The 23,452-nt window shown below is 37.6% G+C and overlaps 1 protein-coding gene across 11 annotated transcripts in view; it reads right to left on the bottom strand.

The window, feature by feature from the left end:
• LOC127427498 (myocardin-like) overlaps positions 1 to 23,452 on the bottom strand; it is a 212,819-nt gene that overhangs the window by 16,785 nt on the left and 172,582 nt on the right. For all 11 annotated transcript variants that reach the window (XM_051675148.1, XM_051675152.1, XM_051675155.1 and 8 more), the window contains 4 exons: positions 6,760 to 6,815; positions 6,473 to 6,548; positions 4,764 to 4,928; positions 517 to 692 (listed from right to left, as the gene is read on the bottom strand). In XM_051675148.1, coding sequence (XP_051531108.1) covers positions 517 to 692; positions 4,764 to 4,928; positions 6,473 to 6,548; positions 6,760 to 6,815 — 473 coding nt within the window. The remainder of the gene's footprint in view (positions 1 to 516; positions 693 to 4,763; positions 4,929 to 6,472; positions 6,549 to 6,759; positions 6,816 to 23,452) is intronic.

Raw genomic sequence — 23,452 nt, 5'->3', positions numbered from 1 at the left:
TTTTTCTACATTCTCTGTGCTAATTTTGTATTGCACATTAAGAGCAATGCATTATTCTGAATGGATTAAAGCCAAATCACTTAACGAATGAACATTCAAAGGGAAAGGAATATGCCAGCATGATCATACAGGAAATCATCACATTAGTTCTGAATGCTGATCTTCGGTTAGCAAGATACCACATTTACACACAAGTAAGTGAAATAAGACTGTTTTGTATGCTGTTCTCTGAACTGTTAGAGTTAGGAGTATATTAATGTAATTATTACTCAGATGTTTCAGGAAAAAAATTGGATGCTCATGATGCATCTTTTCAAAGCAAGTGAGAGAACACAGTTTAGGTCTCAGTACTGTTGCGTATGCACATGGCTGTTGTTCCAGCTTTGGCCACTGGGGGCCAGTTTGATAATTCTAAAAGTGATTTTAGCAGACACTGTCACTGATTTTTTTGTCACTGTAACATCAGTCTGAATATGTAGAACCTTTTTAACTTTGTTGGACAGTGCAGTGTTTCACCTGGCTAATACTGGTCAGTCTGGGGGAGGGCAAGCTGCTGGTTTTGTTCTCTAGGAGGGGTTCAGCAGAGCCCTGCGACTCTTCACTGTGGGGCTGCTCGGGAGAAAGACTGTCACTGCTGCTGTCCTCCTCAAAAGCGTACGAGTCCTCCTGCTTGGGGTACTTCCCATGGTTCACTAGAGAGATAAGACAGGGACAAAAGAGTGTACTGAGATACAGAACTCGAATGCATTAAGATAAGCATACATAGAAGGATAAATCCAAGAAGCAAAACAAAGCAGGCCGCAGCAAAGATAAGAAAAAATTTATTCACGGAGCCCCACAGTCCGCCAGTTCAGCTAACGTGAAGCAAGACTGATTAACATCTTAACACAAGCAGTGTTTGAAAGAATTACAAGGCTCTGAAGTCTGTGTCTGTGTAAATATTTGAGTAAAAGTCTCCCAGAGTTTGTGCATGAGTGTGTTTGCGTCTGATTTTGTGTATGTGTGGAGGAGGAATATAAGAGTGTTGAGCAAATGCCAGAATGCTGATGTGTCTGGTGCCACTGGCTTGATCCTGGCCATTGTTGAACACTTGTAATTTGTTTGTCAATTGCACCTAGTTGAGAACTTGGCTCAGATGTGCCGTAATGTAGTCGGGGGAGACTGACAGGGGCCACTTTACTGTAGCAGGAGCCTTGATATTCTACAGGTCAGAGTAAGGGGTCATAATAGGGCCAGTGTGAGTCATTGTTGGTGAAGCTACTGTGAAACTGTAGCTTCCCAAGCTACAAGCTACTCATACCTTAAAGTAGCTAAACTGCAGTCATGCTACCCTTAATAAAAAGTAGTTAGCTATACTGGAACCTACTAACAAATATTGCTAACTACACTGAAGCTATTAGAGGGAGAAAATCTTTTTAATAAAACAACTATCTGATGATATTTTAATTCTGCAATTAGAAAAGTATTCATCTGGCACAAAAGGAATAAAGATCTCAGTTATGAAGAAATAAAACAATTTGGGTGACATCATTAAAATGAACATAAATACACCTACAACCTATATTTATAATAAATACAAATACTAGAAAACAAACTATTTTGTATAATTGAGTCAAAAAACAGTAATAAACAGCAGCGATTAACCAGTGTGGGGTAGTAATGGACTGCATATAATCTGGATTATGTAATTAGTTTAAAAATAAATTACTTTTAAATACATTACTAAATGCATGTAATCAGATTACAGTTAATTTTAATGGATTACACTTTTATGGATTTTTTTATGGATTACGTTATTACAAATGGGTGTGGGGGATTTCAGGGACTGACAAAACAAATTGCTGTATGATTTCATGTTTACTAATGTTAAGTGAAATGAGGGCATATTGGTAATTAATACACTTAGATTTTCATCAAAACATGCAATAAGTAATCCAAAATAATCTGATAAAATTACCCCCAAGTATAATCTAAAATATTAAATTCCTGATTACAATTTTAGTTGTATCATTTGTAATCAGTACCTGATTATGTCATAAATAATCTACCCAACACTACTATAAACTAAATATTTCGCTTCAAAAAGAAGACGCTACATTGTGATGCTACACAGCTACTTACTGAAAAAAAGTAGAATGCTAAACGATTGTGAAAATAGCTGAGCTACAGTCAAGCTACTGAAAAATGTAGTTAAGTTCACATTTCACAATGTTGCTAACTACTCAAACACTGGTTTGAGTGCACACTTGGAAGGGGCAATTATTTGTGTGTGTTTGTATGACTGATTCCATATCTAAGCATGTGACCTGCCAGGAGTGCAGAGACTGGATTTAATCATGTCAAGCACACTTTGCACGAGTGTGCTGGGCACACACTGTCCGCTGCCTTCGTCACACACTGGGAAATGTGTGAGTGTTATTTCCTTCAGTTGTTGATGTTGGACTGGCCTGTGCAATATGAAAAAGGCCCAGAGAGCACCTGGCTACTGCCTGTCCACTTGTACCATCTTAGATCGTCTAAAACAGTTGTGTTTGGAAAGAAAATGCACTATATTGCTCCTACTTCATCAACATAATGCAATTTATTTCATTTCCTTTTTATTTATTTTTTTTGATCACTTTTTTATTTAAAGGCAGGGGATTTATAGAAGGGGAACAGGATCAAAAAATGTTGCAAGCCAGATTCAAACTCGCACAACCTGCATGAGCATTATGGCTCAATGTGTCAGAGCATGTGCACTAATTTGACATGAAAATGTACTCAAAGTTTCTTTGAACAAAAGAATAGATTTCTAAGGACTTATTGTTCATCATATCCACATACACTACCATTGAAAAGTTTAGAATCATCATGAAATTTGTGTTGTTGAATGAAAAAGATACTTTTCTTCACCAAGGTTGCAGTAGAGACATTCATAGTGTTAAACATGACTATTTATTTTAAATACTGTATTCTTCAAAATTTGTTCATAACTAAAAAAAAAAAAAAAAGAAAAAAAAAGAAAATGAAAATGAAACCACCTTAATAGCTTTAAAAACTGACTGTGAAAATACCTAAAGTCTAAATTTACGCAGATTTATGCATTTCAATTGTAAGACAAAATTACTGTACATCAAACTGAACTGAGTAATCTTTACCAAAATTTACATATGATTGACTCAAGCGTAATGTGACGTATTTAAACTTAAATACTTCAAATTAATGTTCAATTTATAATATTATTATTTAAAAATGTCTTCAGTTTGATGAACATTTGTCATATAATTTAAATGCGTAAATCTGCATAAATTTCGACTTTAGGCATTTTCAGTCAGTGAAAGGTCAAGAATGGTTTCTCTAGTATCACATTACCACATTAGAATGACTTCCTAGTTTTGTAGATTGGAATAATGACTGCTGAAAATAGGCTTTCACAGGTACAGCTCTTTTTTCTATGAAGTGACATTTGTAGGGACAGTTTTAGTGGCAGTAGATGGCTGGGGAGCACCCCATCTTCTCAAACACCTTTGTAGGTGGTTTGGTGGAGCCACATAAATCATAACGAGTCAAAACAGAGAAATGAGGGGGACATTCATTTGATCTCCAGCATAAAGGTGGATTTAAATACAGCTGCTATTTGTCTCAATAAAACATGTTCCTCTTCCAACAGTGGTAATATAAACTATCGCCCCCAGCCTCATGCCTGGCTTATGCAATACATTTACAGACAGCTCCAGGGGGGAAACACAAAATGTTTACATTGAGCATGTCCAAAAACATTGGCTTTGGGGGGATCTAAGGGGACAACATACTGTGGTCAGACTACATAGTAAACACATTGGAAGTTAATGCCTGTGAGCAAGAGCGAATAGCCTCCTAAATCAAATGGTGTTTGTTGAGGCAAAGGTTGGGAGGAATTTAAGGAATCTCGCTAAACATCATTAGCTTGGAATTCTGGGCATTGTTGGGACAGTCATGAATGGAAGATGCAAAATTAATTAAAATGTTGACTCATTTAGGATTTTTAATGTTATTATTTTAACACTAAAAGGTTTGGTTTTCAGTCAAATTATTCAATTTATACTTAAAATATCCACTTACTGTATAATCTTAGCAGCAGGCGCAAAAACTATATATGCAATATATGCAATGCATAGGGGTGCCATCAATCCCAAGGGGTGATCGGACAGACTTTAAAAAGTGTCAATGTTGATACTGCAATACTCCCTTGTAAATGGGTAGTTGAATGTTAGTAGGCTTTTTGTGTGTGTGTCCAGAAAAAACTCATAATTTAGTATTTCATTATTATTTTCCAGCCTCTTTCTGACCCTTAGAAGTATATATATATATATATATATATATCTATATAGATATAGATATAGATATAGATATATTTTTTTTTCTATTTTTTTTTCTTTTTTTGCTGTTGTGCCTTTAAGAAATGCTCCCTTTGCATGTGAAAATAAAAACAGTGCTTTCTCTGCTCGCATACAAGCTACAGTTTTACTGTCGATTCCAATATATATATTTTTTTACTGATCCTTCAATGGCAAAGGAAAAAAAAACTGCATCACACTGTGACAGATTCATAAAACAATCCATGCTGTAATGTACCAATCAAAAATGATTATTTTGGCAGTTTTGTTTCAATAAATATGGACTTGGGGGGAAGTTTGGAGTATTGAAACACAAAATGTTTTCATTTTGCTCAATGAACTCTTTTATCTCTATTGGTTGTTAGTGAAAACCATGAAATTCATTGACATTCCGGTTGCCTCAAATACCTTTCATAGCCGCTTCTTTAACAGTTGAATCAGCAGGAATGATATTCTTCTCCACCAGCTCCAGTGGGCCTGGTCTGAGAGCGATTTTCTCATTAAGGTTGTCGGCAAGCCTGGCGCGCTTAAGTTTTGTCTGTGAGTCTTGTACGGGGCCTTCACTGGCCGTGTCTGTACAGTAAACAGAGTGTTGGTAAGCACTGTTAATCCAGTATAGCAGGCCTTCATTCAAACACATACATGATGCAACACAAGAGACATTTTTAGAATAAACAGTTATTGTGTGAGCTTCCAGGTCTGGGCCTCCAAGGTGCACATCATTCAGAGTGGATCACACAAAGCTCGGTCTGAAGTGTCAAAATGCTCCCGCTGTAAACAGTCTGTAATGACTGAAGCCAAAACCATGTGTTTTGTATCTTTATGGAAAATACACTTTCTCTAAATCTGCTGAGAACAGTCAGATTCACTTAAGGCTTATTTTCTATGACATCATGGCATTATATACATAGATGTTATAATGTTATTTTTATTTATTTTTTAATCCCCTTTTCTCCCAATTTGGAATGCCCAATTCCCACTACTTAGTAGGTCCTCGTGGTGGCGTGGTTATTCATCTCAATCCAGATGGCGGAGGACAAGTCTCAGTTTCCTCCACTTCTGAGACCGTCAATCTGCGCATCTTATTACGTGGCTCACTGTGCATGACACCGCATAGACTCACAGCATGAGGAGGCTCATGCTACTCTCCGCGATACATGCACAACTTACCACGCACCCCATTGAGAGCGAGAAACACTAATTGCGACCACGAGGAGGTTACCCCATGTGACTACCCTCCCTAGCAAACGGGTCAATTTGGTTGCTTAGGAGACCTCGCTGGAGTCACTCAGCACACCCTGGATTCGAACTCGCAACTCCAGGGGTGGTAATCAGCATCTGTACTCACTGAGCTACCCAGGACCCCTTTATAATGCTATTTTAGTTATTCAGTGTATGCACCCATATGGCAAAAATGTGTAATTTTTTAATGTATTTTAAAATATAGAAAAATGGCAAAATTTCCTATATCAGGAAAATATATTGGTATTATATATTTGTAATACATTTATATAAATGTGTCTTGGATAAATGTTAGATATATTATTTTGCAAATATAGATCATTTTTGGACCAAATCTCATTTGTTTTTTTAAAATCAAAATATATAAATATTGTCCAAAACATATATTTTTAAAATAAATTTCAACAAGAATTCAGAAGTATTTTCCTACTGTTTTGTTGGCACATTGTCTCTACATTTACACATGACTGCACATTCATTTGGCAGATGCTAAAGCAAACCTTGGTGTTACTCATTTTCTTAACATGGAAGTACATTTAGTAATATATTTTCAAATTCTAAGGTTGAAACATAATCAATTTCACCATGTGGGTGTTTTTATTTTTTTAATCTGGCAACAACACACTTTAAAAATAAAAATAAAAATACTTTAGCCTGTTTTTAAGATTTTCACATTTAAATTTCATAACGAAATTCCATTTAATACACCTGTGCATTTTTTTACATTAATAAAACTAATAATATTTTGTTTTATTTATTTATTTATTTATTTATTGTTATAAATTACTCAATTAAATGTAATGGCATTTTGTAATTTAATTGAAATGCGTAATCTCAGATTTTTTGAGTGCAGTAACAAGCACCAAAGGTCTTACCTTGTAGAATTTTGATGTTGATAAGCTCAGATTTCTCAGGCCTACTTCTGATTTTGTGTTTTAAGTAATCTCCAGTCTGCAAAATATTGACACAACTAATTAAATAATTGTTTTTTTTTACACACTTACAAAATACCAAGACAATGAAATCACCTGTTGTAATTTCATATTGCACTGTTTCTAATCATTTAATTTAATTATTTTTCTATTGTCTGAAAGACATGCCGCATACCACGTGACTTTGTTTTTGAAGGATTCTTTGAGATAATGTTGCTTATAGTTCTAACCTTGGATCGCTCAAGACTTTTCCTCTGTTCATGGAATGCAGCCGGATTCTTCAAGGCTGGAAAAACAAATGGGAGAGAACTAAGTAAATGTGATACACTTTTATCTGTAAAGGTGTCGGTGAACACGCTGTCAATGAATCCTACATAAATAATTTCTGCCAGTACCTGATCTGGCTCAGTGTATCTCTCATAAAGCTGAATTATAGTTCTGAACCAAATGCTAGTCTGACTGCTGCAAAGAAATATTGACCAATGAAACTTTTTTTTCATTTTATTTTTATAATTTTTGTTCACCAAATTGTTGTTGGGACATGTGAGAGGCCATGTTGTACTATAATAATTTCAGCAATATATAAGCCTGACATTGATATTCAACACGTCTTTATTGTTAACAAAACATTTGTTTTGTTTAATGGTTCTAGTCATGTTTTCTGTAATGTGGATCTCAGGAAAGCAGGAGTTATAGGACCTAAAAGAGCACAACAGTGACCAGCCACTTTTCTTCAGGGGCTGTAATTTTTCCTATTCATTTTCTCTATAGGGGATTGTGCAAATAAAGTCGCTTTCTATCCCATGTGTTCAAAAGAACAAAACTGTCACTTCCGGAAAAATTGTGGCCACTGTGAGATCTTTTATTAATATAATACTCGCGGTTTAGAACACACAGACAAAACCCTGTAAATACTGTAACTTTCTCATGTCTGGAAGCGACAGCACGTCCCACGGTTCTAGGAGTGCTATGTGTGTGCGTTCCTCCTTCCTTATGGCTTTACCATGTGGATCTATAATATATTTTTCCAAAGTGTCAATAAACCTGCTCTTTGGCACAGTTCAAGTTTGTATTAGACTTATTTGCTCTGTAAAATCTATGCAGGCTTTGGATTTTCAGGACACCTTTATTTCAGGATGACCAGAGCAACATTTCAGATGTGATGATTAGTCCGCTGGTTTGTCCAGTTTTGAAGGACTTATTCAGTTACATGACTTTTTTAAGCAGGTCTGTCTTGAAAGTGTTATATGTTATCATTACATTTCTCTATGGAGAAAATGAATGGGATTTTACTTCTGAAACCCCACTATTGCACTCTCTTGCATCCTTTTATTCAACGAGTACAAGATACAAGAATCCAAAACACATAGAACTGGGAAAATACTGTAAGAAATAAACTTAGACTAACCATTATAGCCACTGAATAGCAAGTTACATGAGTGGTAATTACACACACGGGTAATTGACAAACAAGAAACATATGGATACAATTAGGAAGGGATCAGGAACACAGACAACACAAGAAGAAGAACATGGAAACAATTTCAAATCTTTAAAAAAAGCTAGCTATAACAATGTAGCTATATCATTTATACAGAGAGATCTATGTTCACATGGTTATACAAACTGCCACAATCATTTCACTATCCATCACACTCGTAAATGGTCATCTGTTGTGTCAGACATATTTGTTAGTGTAATATCTACAGATCTACATTTGAAAGCTGAAATGATGACAGATGTGTTATGATCCACTTCTATCTCTAAAACTATCTCTAAAGGTGGACTCAGGTGTGTAATCTTTGCATCACTAGCATCAGACAAATTGCAAAAATAGTGTCTAGAATTGCAAAAATTATCACTGTTTTCAAACAGATTCCAAAAACAGACAGTCCCGTCCCAAAGTCATGCCATTGGTCGAGTCAGTGTTGCTGTGTAGGACTGGATTGTTGCTCAAAGAAAGAATGTTTTGATACTGTCCCAGAGTCACAGTGCATAACACCTTTAAGTGAAACGACAAATGGCTTATTTATAGTTGACTCAAGATGTAATTCAAGAAAGAATTTTAACAGAGAACATTTTTACACATCTTTAAACAAATCATTGTTATTGAGGCTTAACTAGTCCAGATAAATGGATCCTGCTAATCTGCCATTAAATAGAGATGTAACATTACATTCTTCCACAGTCCTTCTGACACAGGCCACACTCTCTCTGTAAGTGCTTACAGTCAGTGAATTTCAAGGGGGATGGTGGCGTCAAACCTTTATTTTTTTTTAATCAAAAATATCAAGACGTTTTCTCAGGGTTACACCACATGACCTGAACAAAATGTGCCTTTTCATAAAAATAAAAAAAATAAAATCAGATGGTTTTTTTTCTTTTAAACTTCACACTGTCTTAAGGGTCTCAAGTTGTCAGCTATGTTTTATGGTTTTTATGGTCAACATAATAAACAAATACATGTTGGTTAACCCACATGACTTTGATTTGGTGGACAAAAGCATTTTTAAAAATGAATCATATTTTAAAACAATTGTTTCATTGCTTATTTTTTTTTTTTTTTTTTTTTTTTAAGAAATAACACTAAAGATTATCTGCACAAGTCATGCCAACATTTATTATTTTAAGAATTTAACTTTTTTTTTTTTTTACTGTTTCTGGAAACATTTTTTTTATATATATATTTTTTTTACTTTAAGCCCCTGAAGAAATATCAATACAACTTAAAATAAAAAATAAATAAAAAATTGATCATCATAGCAGAGGTGTATTCAAATAAATGTTTTGCATTTTTATGTATTTTTAGTTTAATAGATCTGGACAAAAAAATGAGCGTCACATCACTGACCCTTACACATGGCTATAATATACACCTGTTACGCTCTGTTGTTGTATTTTTTCTGATTGATTTTGTGAATAGAATCCACGTTATGATCATGAAAGAAACAGATATACATGCATTTTTTCTACTCCAATAACCAAACTAGTTGGCTAATGGAAGTTTGGGCTGTTTCTATGAAGGTTGCTTCAACAGTGGTGCAAAAAGTTGTTCTACACACAAAAGGCGAAAATTGTTTTTTAACAAAAAATTGTCTTTTTAAAGAAAGATTTTCTTCTAACTACTCTCTTGGCCATTTTTGCAAGTCCGCAAAACATTTTAAAATTTAGTGGCGTAAGTTTTATGTGAACAATAGGAAGGACAAGTCAACCCATCTTGCTAAACTCCGACATACCTTTTTGCCGGTGTTTTCAGAAAACCGGCGCCTTTTCGCAGTGACCACTTTTACATGCACTTAATAAAACAGTTTATTCCAGGGTTTTAGCAGAAAGCAGCATTCTGAAACGTCATGTAAACAATTTCTTTACGGCGTTAAAGGGATTAAGAGAAAGCGGTTTAACACAGCTAGGTTTCTCTCTGAGAACACAGGTTAATGTTGCCATTAAATGCATCAGCTGTGTTCTGATGGGTGTTTGAAGAGTGTGCATGCATGGAACAGATCGGGATGACAAACGTCATACGAAAGGGCCCAACAACATTTCAACACAGTGGAAAGAATTCAACATTTCTGGAAGTACACTGGGAAATTACACATACACTATAAACTATACTCATTTATACACACCAATTTAAAATATCGACAGTCCCTCATGTTCGTATATATGCGCTCATACATTGGGGAAATCCCTGAGTTTTTATGTAAGAGGGAAATTCAACTATTGCAGCGCAATTCAGCTGAAGTTCACAATAGAAAGTGAAGGAAACAAACACAGCAGCAACTCTGGAATATCTGGAAATAAAGCAAAGCATCGGAGAATAAAATAGCAAAGTCTTCCTCGTATCCCATGTTTGTTATTTACACAAGCGTCGTGGGAAAATTATGTTGCTGTGGAGAAAGCTGCTTACTGATCGAGCCGCATATATACAGGAGTAAAGAGTATGCCACATATGCAGTGCATGTAAACAGGAACGCTGTTTTCTCGCAATAACCTGCTTTGTCGCAATAAACCGCTTTCTGGTGTCCACGTAAATGTAGTCAGTGAGAGAGTTTGCACACTCAAGGTTGCCAAATTGCACAAGTAAAGCATCACACTGGCAGAATATTTTCAAACTGTGTAAGTGTAAAGATCTGATTGGGGGATTTCATCTCTTGAAATCTGGCAACCCCAAACATATCGAAATCTAATTCTGATCGGCTAATCGCCAATATTTAAAATCTGTTATTTATCAAATGTAGAGCATTATATATTTGATATCATGATTAGTTCTAATTAATACATGACACAATTGATCTAAAAGTGATGGTAAGGGGGGATGGTGGTTTTGAAAGGGGGATGGTTTTTGGTATTTTTTGCAACAAGGGGGATGGCATTCCCTCGCATCCCCCCCGAACTCGAGCCCTGCTTACAGTCACCTACTGCTTTGAAAGTGATGACTCATGCCACAAAGTTCAATACACACACACACACACACACACACACACAGAGAGAGAGAGAGAGAGAGAGAGAGAGTTTGTTCAGATCAAATCAAAATGCTAAATCCACATTTAAATCTGTTAACCCAAAGTCATTACAAACAATGTGTAGTAATCAAATAGCATAAAATAAACCTTTTCAGAACAAACAATGAAATCATAAAATCAAGGTAGAGGGTATTTGCACTAGTTGTAAAGAGCAGCAAAAAGCATTTTTTTAAACGCTGAGTTCAAATAATTTTAGATGCTATTTGCACCCCTGTAGAGTCCCACAGACACCCTACACCAACCCCTACCCCTAAACCTAACCCTAACCTTCCCTTATAAAAATTAACCATGCTTTACTTCAGTTACCATAGTATCACCATTTTATTTTGTAGTAAAACCAAACCACAAAATTAAACATGGTTACTATATGAACACCATATTACTGTAGTAACACCATGGTTAACTATGGCTTCCTCCAAATAACATGGCTTCTACAATATTACTATAGTAATACCATGTGTGGAGGACTATGTTAATATTCAAGGACTTTTATTCTGAAATTGTGCTTTGTGGAACTGTGGCACGTAAGAGACCGGAAGAGAAAGTGTCCGGAAGAGAGAGACCAGAAGAGGGGTCAGAGGAGAAAAAATGTGGTTGAAGCATGCGGTGAGAGCAGAGAGTGCTCAAAGTGAAAGGAGCCCGTTTTTCCATGTTTTCTATGGACAGTGCTGACAAGTGTCGATGGGAGCTGTTGAGAAGCTGGACCGAGCTTGTGCTGTCAAGTTTTTTCGCTGTCGGAACGACTGGGTAGTGAAAGTTAACCAATGTGTGTCTCGGAAGATGGCGAAAAGTGCCGTTGTGTCCCTGAGTATATGCAAATGCTATGAGTTATCCTGCAGTGTTTGCCTCTTTTGAGTGAAACTGTGTTACTGTGTCCTGGAGCTTAATTGCCACTGAAATCCGGAAATAAGTATACGGACATTATTCTGTCAAAGCTGATCTGAGCTGAGTTTTTGTCTGCTGCTGATACAGTGTGAAATACTTTTCATTGGAGATATAAGTGAGTTATTTTTTATACATATATGTTTTTGAGTTCTAATCTCTCTGAAGAAAACGTGCTGGGGGGGGGGGGGGTCATTGCCCAGGTTTTGGATATGTTGCAGTTTTTTATCTTAGTTCTGAAACTTTTTTTCTGATGGCAATGCTGCATGAACGCTTTGAACTATGAGCTTAATTGGTCACAGGACGAGAAGTTTCTGGAAATGTGATCTGAACTTGTCACATAAGAGAAAAGAAAGTGGGAAAGTGTTTTTTTTTTTATCAATTTATATATTAACTCAGCAAAAAAAGAAACGTCCCTTTTTCAGGACACTGTATTTTAAAGATCATTTTGTAAAAATCCAAATAACTTTACAGATCTTTATTGTAAAGGGTTTAAACAATGTTTTCCATGCTTGTTCAATGAACCATAAACAATTAATGAACATGTACCTGTGGAACGGTCGTTAAGACACTAACAGCTTACAGACAGTAGGCAATTAAGGCCACAGTTATAAAAAGTTAGCACACTAAAGAAACCTTTCTATTGACTCTGAAAAACACCAAAAAAAAGATGCCCAGAGTCCCTGCTTATCTGCGTGAACGTGCCTTAGGCATGCTGCATGGAGGCATGAGGACTGCAGATGTGGCCAGGGCAATAAATTGCAATGCCCGTACTGTGAGACGCCTAAGACAGTACTACAGGGCGACAGGAAGGACAGTTGATCATCCTCGCAGTGACAGACCACATGTAACAACACCTGCACAGGATCGGTACATCCGAATATCACACCTGCGGGACAGGTACAGGATGGCAACAACAACTGCCCGAGTTACACCAGGAACGCACAATCCCTCCATCAGTGCTCAGACTGTTCGCAATAGGCTGAGAGAGGCTGGACTGAGGACTTGTAGGCCTCATGTAAGGCAGGTCCTTACCAGACATCACTGGCAACAATGTTGCCTATGGGCACAAACCCACCTTCGCTGGACCAGACATGACTGGCAAAAAGTGCTCTTTACTGACGAGTCGTTTTGTCTCACCAGGGGTGATGGTGGGACTCGCATTTATCGTCGAAGGAATGAGCGTTACACCTAGGCCTGTACTCTGGAGTGGGATCAATTTGGAGGTGGAGGGTCCGTCATGGTCTGGGGCAGTGTGTCACAGCATCATCGGACTGAGCTTGTTGTCATTGCAGGTAATCTCAATGCTGTGCATTACAGGGAAGACATCCTCCTCCCTCATACGGTACCCTTCCTGCAGGCTCATCCTGACATGACCCTCCAGCATGACAATGCCACCAGCCATACTGCTCATTCTGTGCATGATTTCCTGCAAGACAGGAATGTCAGAATCTGCCATGGCCAACGAAGAGCCCGGATCTCAATCTCGTTTGGGACCTGTTGGATCGGAGGGTGAGGGCTAGGGCCATTCCCTCCAGAAATGTCCGGGAACTTGCAAGTGCCTTGGTGGAAGAGTGGGGTAACATCTCACAGCAAGAATTGGCAAATCTGGTGCAGTCCATGAGGAGGAGATGCACTGCAGTACTTAATGCAGCTGGTGGCCACACCAGATACTGACTGTTAATTTTGATTTTGACCCCCCCTTTGTTCAGGGACACATTATTCCATTTCTGTTAGTCACATGTCTGTGAAACTTATTCAGTTTATGTCTTAGTTGTTGAATCTTTTTATGTTCATACAAATATTTACACATGTTAAATTTGCTGAAAATAAAAGCAGTTGAAAGAGGACGTTTCTTTTTTTGCTGAGGATACATATATATATATATATATATATATATATATATATATACACACACACACTACCGGTCAAAAGTTTGGGGTCACTTGCCTGAAATGTTTGTCATGATCTTAAAAACCTTTTGATCTGAAGGCGTATGCTTAAATGTTTGAAATTAGTTTTGTAGACAAAAATATAATTGTGCCAACATATTAATTTATTTAATTACAAAACTAAAATTGTATTTAAAAAAATAAAGTTTTTGAAATGGATGACTTGGACCGAATAATTAAGAAAAGCAGCCACTAAGTGCCCAGCATATAGATGGGAACTCTTTCAATACTGTTTAAAAAGCCAACCTCAAGAAGTTGGTTGAGAAAATGTCAAGAGTACATTTCTGCAAAATCTAGGCAAAGTGTGGCCACTTTGAAGATGCTAAAATATAACATAATTTTGATATATTTTGGATTTTTTTAGTCACAACATAATTCCCATATTTCCATTTCTATTATTCCATAGTTGTGATGACTTTACTATTATTCTAAAATGTGAAATTTAAAAATAAAATAAAAATAAAGAATAAATGACCCTAAACTTTTGAACGGTAGTATATATATATATATATATATATATATATATATATATATATATATATCAATGCAAATATATATCAATTTTAAAATCAAAATATACAAATATTGTCAGAAATTTATTTTTTAAAATACATTTCAGCAAGAATCTCTTTTGATGGAACATTTTCACTATATTTACAAATTAAATTAAATCATTTGGCCGATGCTCAAGAAACTTCCAGTCGATTTAATCTATGTGTTTTATGCACATTCCCTAATCATTGGTAATTAGAATACAGTTACATTCAAAAAGTATTTTGATTACTGAAGAGATTATTTGTTTAATATTTAGTCATTTCAGATGGAAAATATTTATACATATAAATGATGCAATCCAAAGTGCGTTTGAACAGCAGTGAAACACTTTCTTATGATGTGTTACATTCATACGAGCAGACAGAGAAGTACGTTTGAAGTAAGTTTGGAGCAGAAGAAATAGAAATAAAACTTGTGTAAATTGTCAGCTTTACGCTAAGCTAAAATGCTATTTCTAGCCATTTTACATGCACATGTTACCAGGCACGATCATATTTTTTTATCAAGAAAATTCACGTTGGATCATAATTTCTTTTTTTCTAGTAAGACTTTTGATATTTGGGCAAAAATCAGAATCAGAATCAGAATGAGCTTTATTGCCAAGTATGCTTACACATACAAGGAATTTGTCTTGGTGACAGGAGCTTCCAGTACACAACAATACAAAAACAGCAACAAGACTTTAAAAATTGAATAAAAAATAGATAAATATTGAAAAGAAAAAAGTATATATAGAATACACAATAGACTATATATATATATATATATATATATATATATATATATATATATATATATATATATATATATATATACAGGTGCATCTCAATAAATTAGAATGTCGTGGAAAAGTTCATTTATTTCAGTAATTCAACTCAAATTGTGAAACTCGTGTATTAAATAAATTCAGTGCACACAGACTGAAGTAGTTTAAGTCTTTGGTTCTTTTAATTGTGATGATTTTGCTCACATTTAACAAAAACCCACCAATTCACTATCTCAAAAAATTAGAATACATCATAAGACCATTAAAAAAAACATTTTTAGTGAATTGTTGGCCTTCTGGAAAGTATGTTCATTTACTGTATATGTACTCGATACTTGGTAGGGGCTCCTTTTGCTTTAATTACTGCCTCAATTCGGCGTGGCATGGAGGTGATCAGTTTGTGGCACTGCTGAGGTGGTATGGAAGCCCAGGTTTCTTTGACAGTGGCCTTCAGCTCATCTGCATTTTTTGGTCTCTTGTTTCTCATTTTCCTCTTGACAATACCCCATAGATTCTCTATGGGGTTCAGGTCTGGTGAGTTTGCTGGCCAGTCAAGCACACCAACACCATGGTCATTTAACCAACTTTTGGCGCTTTTGGCAGTGTGGGCAGGTGCCAAATCCTGCTGGAAAATGAAATCAGCATCTTTAAAAAGCTGGTCAGCAGAAGGAAGCCTGAAGTGCTCCAAAATTTCTTGGTAAACGGGTGCAGTGACTTTGGTTTTCAAAAAACACAATGGACCAACACCAGCAGATGACATTGCACCCCAAATCATCACAGACTGTGGAAACTTAACACTGGACTTCAAGCAACTTGGGCTATGAGCTTCTCCACCCTTCCTCCAGACTCTAGGACCTTGGTTTCCAAATGAAATACAAAACTTGCTCTCATCTGAAAAGAGGACTTTGGAACACTGGGCAACAGTCCAGTTCTTCTTCTCCTTAGCCCAGGTAAGACGCCTCTGACGTTGTCTGTGGTTCAGGAGTGGCTTGACAAGAGGAATACGACAACTGTAGCCAAATTCCTTGACACGTCTGTGTGTGGTGGCTCTTGATGCCTTGACCCCAGCCTCAGTCCATTTCTTGTGAAGTTCACCCAAATTCTTGAATCGATTTTGCTTGATGATCATAAGGCTGCGGTTCTCTCGGTTGGTTGTGCATCTTTTTCTTCCACACTTTTTCCTTCCACTCAACTTTCTGTTAACATGCTTGGATACAGCACTCTGTGAACAGCCAGCTTCTTTGGCAATGAATGTTTGTGGCTTACCCTCCTTGTGAAGGGTGTCAATGATTGTCTTCTGGACAACTGTCAGATCAGCAGTCTTCCCCATGATTGTGTAGCCTAGTGAACCAAACTGAGAGACCATTTTGAAGGCTCAGGAAACCTTTGCAGGTGTTTTGTGTTGATGAGCTGATTGGCATGTCACCATATTCTAATTTTTTGAGATAGTGAATTGGTGGGTTTTTGTTAAATGTGAGCCAAAATCATCACAATTAAAAGAACCAAAGACTTAAACTACTTCAGTCTGTGTGCATTGAATTTATTTAATACACGAGTTTCACAATTTGAGTTGAATTACTGAAATAAATGAACTTTTCCATGACATTCTAATTTAATGAGATGCACCTGTATATATATATATATATATATATACACACACACGCACACACACACATACATACACATACACATACACATATACATACATATACACATACATACACACACACATATATACACATATATGAATATATATATACATACATATACATACATACATACATACATACATACACACACACATACACATACGTAGTGCAAATCTAAATACAAATCGGTTATGTACAGTGCAAGGGAATGTAATGGCAGAAGAGGTAGGATGTGTTGGATAATATAAAAAGACTAAGCTGTGTATTGCACATTAATTATTGCTCAAAGGGGCAGTTTTAACTGTTCATGAGATGGATAGCCTGGGGGGAAAAAACTTTTCCGTGCCTGATGGTTCTGGTGCTCAGAGCTCTGAAGCGTCGGCCAGAAGGCAACAGTTCAAAAAGGTAGTGGGCAGGGTGAGTGGGGTCCAGAATGATTTTTCCAGCCTTTTTCCTCACTCTGGATGTGTATAGTTCTTGAAGGGGGGCAGGGGATAACCAATAATCCTCTCAGCAGTCCGAACTGTCCTTTGTAGTCTTCTGATGTCTGATTTCGTAGCTGAACCAAACCAGATAGTTATTGAAGTGCAGAGGACATACTCAATGACCGCTGAGTAGAACTGTATCAGCAGCGCCTGTGGCAGGTTGAACTTCCTCAACTGGCGAAGGAAGTACAACCTCTGCTGGGCCTTTTTCACAATGGAGTCAATGTGGGTCTCCCACTTCAGGTCCTGTGAGGTCCACTGCTGCTGTTTAGAATGGTGAGGGGGGTCAGTGTTGGGGTGTTCCTCCTAAAGTCCACCATCATCTCCACTGTTTTGAGCGTGTTCAGCTCCAGATTGTTTTGACTGCACCAGACAGCCAGCTGTTTAACCTCCCTTATGTATGCAGACTCATCGTCATCTTGGATGAGGCTGATGACAGTGGTGTCATCTGCAAACTTCAGGAGCTTGACAGAGGGGTCCTTGGCAATGCAGTCGTTGGTGTTGAGGGAGAAGAGTAGTGGGGAGAGCACACATCCCTGGGGGGCATCAGTACTGATTGTACAGGTGCTGGAAATGAATTTCTCCTGTCTCACAAGCTGCTGCCTGTCTGTCAGAAAGCTGGTAATCCACTGACAGATAGACGTGGGAACAGAGAGTTGGTGTAATTTAGTCCGGAGAATAGCTGGGATGATGGTGTTGAAAGCCGAACTGAAGTCCACAAAAAGGATCCTTGCATATGTTCCTGGTCTGTCCAGATGTTGCAGGATATGATGCAAACCCATGTTGACTGCATCATCCATAGACCTGTTTGCTCGATAAGCAAATTGAAGGGGATCTAGAAAGGGTCCAGTGATGTCCTTCAGGTGGTCCAACACCAGTATCTTAAATGATTTTATGACCACAGACATCAGGGCGACAGGTCTGTAGTATTAAGTCCTGTGATTTTTGGTTTCTTTGGGATGGGGATGATAGTGGAATGTTTGAAGCAGCATGGCACTTCACACTGCTCCAGTGATCTATTGAAGATCTGTGTGAAGATGGGGGCCAGCTGGTTAGCACAGGATCTAAGACATGCAGGTGAAACGCCATCTGGGCCTTGTGCTTTCCTTATCCTTTGTTTTCGAAAGACACGGCTCACATCATCTTCACAGATCTTAAGTGCAGGTTGAGTAGCAGGAGGGGGGAGGAGGGGGGTTGCAGGAGGTGTTGGTGTTTGTGTGAAGTGAAGGTCAGAGTGGGTGTGGGGTGTGAGATTGGGCCTTTCAAATCTGCAGTAGAACACATTAAGGTCATCAGCCAGTTGTTGGTTCCCTACAGGGTTGGGGGTAGGAGTCCTGTAATTCGTAAGTTGTTTCATGCCACTCCACACTGATGCAGGGTCGTTCCTGGCCTGATTGTACAAGACTTTATCCCCAACTCTGTAAGCATCCTCTTTCGCCTGATGAAGTTGCCTGAGTTCCGCTGTAAACCATGGTTTGTCATTGTTAAATGTTAAATAAGTCCTAGTAGGAATGCACATATCCTCACAGAAACTGATATATGGGTAACAGTATCTGTGAGCTCATCCAGGTCTGTGGCTGCAGCCTCAAAAACACTCCAATCAGTGCAGTCAAAGCAGGCTTGTAGTTCCAGCTCTGCTTCGTTGGTCCATATTTTTACAGTCCTTAATACAGGCTTAGCAGATTTTAATTTCTGTCTGTAGGTTGGAAGAAGATGAACCAGACAGTGATCAGAGAGTCCCAAAGCTGATCTAGGAACAGAGCGATATGCATCCTTTATTGTTGTGTAGCAGTGATCCAGTATATTTCTGTCTCTGGTGGGGCATGTAATGTGCTGTCTGTATTTGGGCAGTTCACGTGTGAGGTTTGCTTTGTTAAAATCCCCAAGAATAATAATAACTGAGTCTGGGTATTGTTGTTCTGTGTCTGTGATTTGATCAGCCAGCTGTTGCAGCGCTGTGTTCAAACACTTGTTTGGCATCTGGCGATATACACACTCACCAGAATAAACGAGGAAAACTCCCGCGGCGAGTAGAAAGGCTTACAGTTAATAAAGTGCACTTCCAAATTAGGACAGCGCATCTTCTTTAACGTTGTTACATCTGTACACCAACTTTCATTGATGTAAAAGCATGTTCCACCGCCTCTCGTTTTCCCTGTTAACTCCACGATGCGATCTGCTCTGAACAGCTGAAAGCCCAGCAGATGTAATGTGCTGTCCGGAATGGCTTCACTCAGCCAGGTTTCTGTGAAGCACAAGGCAGCAGAGGTTGAAAAGTCCTTGTTTGTGCGGGTGAGGAGAAGTAGTTTGTCTGTTTTGTTAGGGAGAGAGCGGAGATTCGCAAGATGAATGCTCGGCAGCGTTATTCGAAAGCCATGCCGACGGAGTTTGACCAGCGTGCCTGCTCGTCTCCCTCACTTGCGTCTCATAGCGCGTCTCTTGTCAAACAAAACGTCCGAATATTCAAAATCCGGGAAAAGATTGACTGGTATATGCTGTCGAATGTTCAGCAGTTCGTCTCTGGTAAAACTGACTGGAAAAAGATTACTAAACACAGGACAAACAAACAAAAACAACAAAACAATAGAAGCGCTCCACACCGAGGCGGCCATCCGCGGCGCCATCATGATGTATACATAATATGTGTATACAAAATCATATTCTTGATGATAATTTTTGTATTGTTTTCCTGTAGAAATATCTAAAAATCCTTAAAACAAGATCAGTTTGATTGATCTTGTTTTAGAAACAACACTGCATAAGATATTTATGTTTTTCAGAGAATGTATTTTTAACGTGTGTATTTTGTCTTACTGTACTGGCAGAGTTTTTATAGTCAAAACAAGTGAAAAAATCTACCAGTGCTGAAGAAGTAATCCAAAGTATTTAGAATACATTACTGTCCTTGAGTAATCTAACGGAATACATTACAAATTACATTTTACAGCATGTATTCTGTAATCTGTAGTGGAATACATTTCAAAAGTAACCCTCCCAACCCTGGTAACATATAATTATAAAAAAATATATAATCTAGCTGTATTTTATGTTTCAAATATATTTTGGCCTTATATTTCTTTTCTGTGGCTTATTATTATATTATTATTTATTTGAGGGACTGGTAAGCACTGCAGGTATTACTTCGTAGAATACACATATTCATAAATTCTAATTTGTCTGGTCTTCTTCTGATTTTGCGTACTTTAAGTAATCTCCAGTCTACAAAATATTGTACTTGTATGTCCTGGAAAAAAATAAATAAACAAAGATGGGTAAATTACCAGCAAACATGTCAAGGTCACATTTCACCCCCAAAACAAGGTATAAACAAGAAAAAATAAAAAATAAAAATAAAAATATTTATGCAACCATTAAGAAATTTTTTTGTATTTTGAGAGTGCTGTCATGACAATTAAACACCACTGCCCAAATTCACAGTACCTTCATACTTGCAATACTTCATGCAAAATGCTATTACTTATTACTTACTCTTTTGAATTTGGGAACAGATTTGACCCGGACATGTTCTTGACTTCTTTCATAAGATTTGACCAGACATATGATGTTACGATCTGTCGCTGTGAGTGTTATGTTTACATGCATATTGTTTTTAATTTCAAAGATTTTTACAGGAAAGTGAGACCTAAAAGTTTCAAGTTGCACAGAGATATTTTAATTACATTACCACAAATGAGTGTAAAAAAAGCTGTTTGAAGTAACACATTGTGGAATGAGAAGTCTCCATAATCCTTTAGTCCAGACAGAGAATAGCCCATGTACAAGCCAAACACTAAAGCCAAGATGTCCATCTTGCTGACTCCTCCTCAGCCACACGCCAAACAACCCTGAGAGGCCTTACTGCTGCTTTCAAGTGTCTAATAAAGATCAGATGTTCTCAGGGAAATGTATACACAGGGCATATGTGTAGTCCATCCTCTCAAAAAGCAGAGGAAAGATTGAAATATCACCTCCACAAAGGAATGCAACAGATTGCATAATTCCAGTCTTACACAGCCCTTTAAAATGTAAAGTGCATTATGATATATGGGAAATATAGTGTGCTAGAGGTTGAATTAGATCTACTTTTTGTTGGACTGACTCTCAAAAAGCAGTGAGATATAAAATAAAACAAACACATGAACAGATGTCGCAAAATAGTGCTTGGGGTCACGAAAAAAAAAAACCCTGACAGTGATGGGCAATAAAAAGGGGCTATCTACGTCAGATCCACAAGACAAGGTGATTAAACGAGAAAACATTCATTTTTGTAACATGTATGCTATTATGCAGATATCGCTTTATCGACATGCATTTAGGCTAGTGTATAGCACCTATTTAAATGCCTAAAAAACTGTTTATCTGACTTTGTTGGCCCCTTGTCTGCCATAAAAAGATAAACAGCCATTGAAAATTCTTTTTTAAGGACCACAGACTAGCCAATCACATTTTTGGGCGGATTTTTATCTCCGGCAGACTCCCTGAAATTGATAGAGCCTAGCTGGCAGCTGATTCTTCTCCTGTGCACACTTATGCCAGGTTATCTAAAGCTGGGCCAGCCGTATATTTCAACTGCTTATTTAAAACACCTTATCACAAGTGAAAATATACAGTAGGTAACCTGTGACACAGTTACAATAGTAGTCTATCAGGAATATCGGTATATTTATTAAACCTAAAGCAGAATATTAGATTCACCAATAAGGCTGCAGTATATTTTAGCAGATAGATAGGCATGCGGCCCTGTTTTCTTTAATATCTTTGGGTGTTTAACTTTGACTTATCTTACAATGCAACTTTCATTATATGAGACTTTGTTTAAAAACTTCTGAAAAGTTACTTTTAGCCTCAAACACATCCACAGTCCCATCTGAGGTCCTTTCGCTGATCATCTTGTACATATTGCTCTCAAAAATGGAAAACACTTGTACTAACTGGCAAGCTCTTCCGGGTGTAAGGACACAGGTTTCCTTATTAGTCTACTTGGAAACAAAGTTGTGTTTAGCGATACTAAAGGCACAGATACTCATTGAGACAATGAGCACTTTTGAAAATGAAATAATCTCTGGATTTGCCAAAGTTTGCAGGTTAGTAGCATCAAATCTTTCAGATATTAGAAAAAAATTTAGTTTTCTGTACAACCATTTGTAGAGATGTAGTTTTCCCCCCACTCCTGTCTAATATTGTGGTCTCAGCTATTTTCGAAAATCCATGCCACAACAGCACATAAAAAAACAATAAAAACCAAAACAAAACAAAAAACAGTGGTTGGTTGCTTAACATGTCAGTGAAACTATATCTTTCTAAGTAGGTGGTTCTTGGCCAAATAAAGCTGAAATATCGACCAGACCTCAGTCTACTGAAAAGTGTGTCTGTGTTGTTCTTCACAAGACCTAATGATTTTCTAATAAGGAAGCCTAAATTGTGTCCATGATCTCATTTTCAGGTAAAAAGAGATGCTGTTTTGCTTGATCATCTGTTTATTATCTGTTAGCCCGTTCTTATCGCCTTACAGTCATTTAAATAGGCAGATTAAATCTTCAAGGTTTTTGTGCCCAGTATGCATAGGTGGCCAACTGCAGCTCATATGAAAGTGGCTCTTCTATTTAAATGTTAACAGGTGTTGTTGGTGTAATTGTGGTGCAGCTGACTCGCACAGGGCCCAGATCACCTCTTCAGCACAAGAGCATTCCAGTGAGGTCAGCCTGTAGGCTGGCTGACAGTGCAACAGAAACGTGTGAGGAGCACTTAATTTAAAGCAGCACAACGTGGATCAGCTTACAGCAGCCTTTTCCTTCGCTCATTTGTCATATTAGCACGTGCCTACCTGTGTCATTTTTGCTGGTCTTAGAGGGATTTTGCGCACTTTCCAGCTTGGCCAGGCTGGTAGACCAGCTAAAGCCAGCTAGGACCAGTTTAAACCAGCGTAGGCTGGTTTAAAATGTTTTTTTTAAGTGGGATTTGGCCCCCAATGGGAGGCCTTCCTGCAGAAAAATAAAATAAAAAATAATAATTAAAATGGGTGGTTTTCTGGTCATAGCTGGTTTAAGATGGCTTAGCTGGTCTCCCAACTTGGCCAATCTGGTGTTCACATGGTGGTCTCCCAGCCTGGCC

This window comes from Myxocyprinus asiaticus, chromosome 36 (assembly GCF_019703515.2).
Source record: "Myxocyprinus asiaticus isolate MX2 ecotype Aquarium Trade chromosome 36, UBuf_Myxa_2, whole genome shotgun sequence".
Lineage (NCBI taxonomy): Eukaryota > Metazoa > Chordata > Actinopteri > Cypriniformes > Catostomidae > Myxocyprinus > Myxocyprinus asiaticus.
Note: the sequence above shows the minus strand (reverse complement) of the source record. Positions and strands in the feature narration are given on the sequence as shown.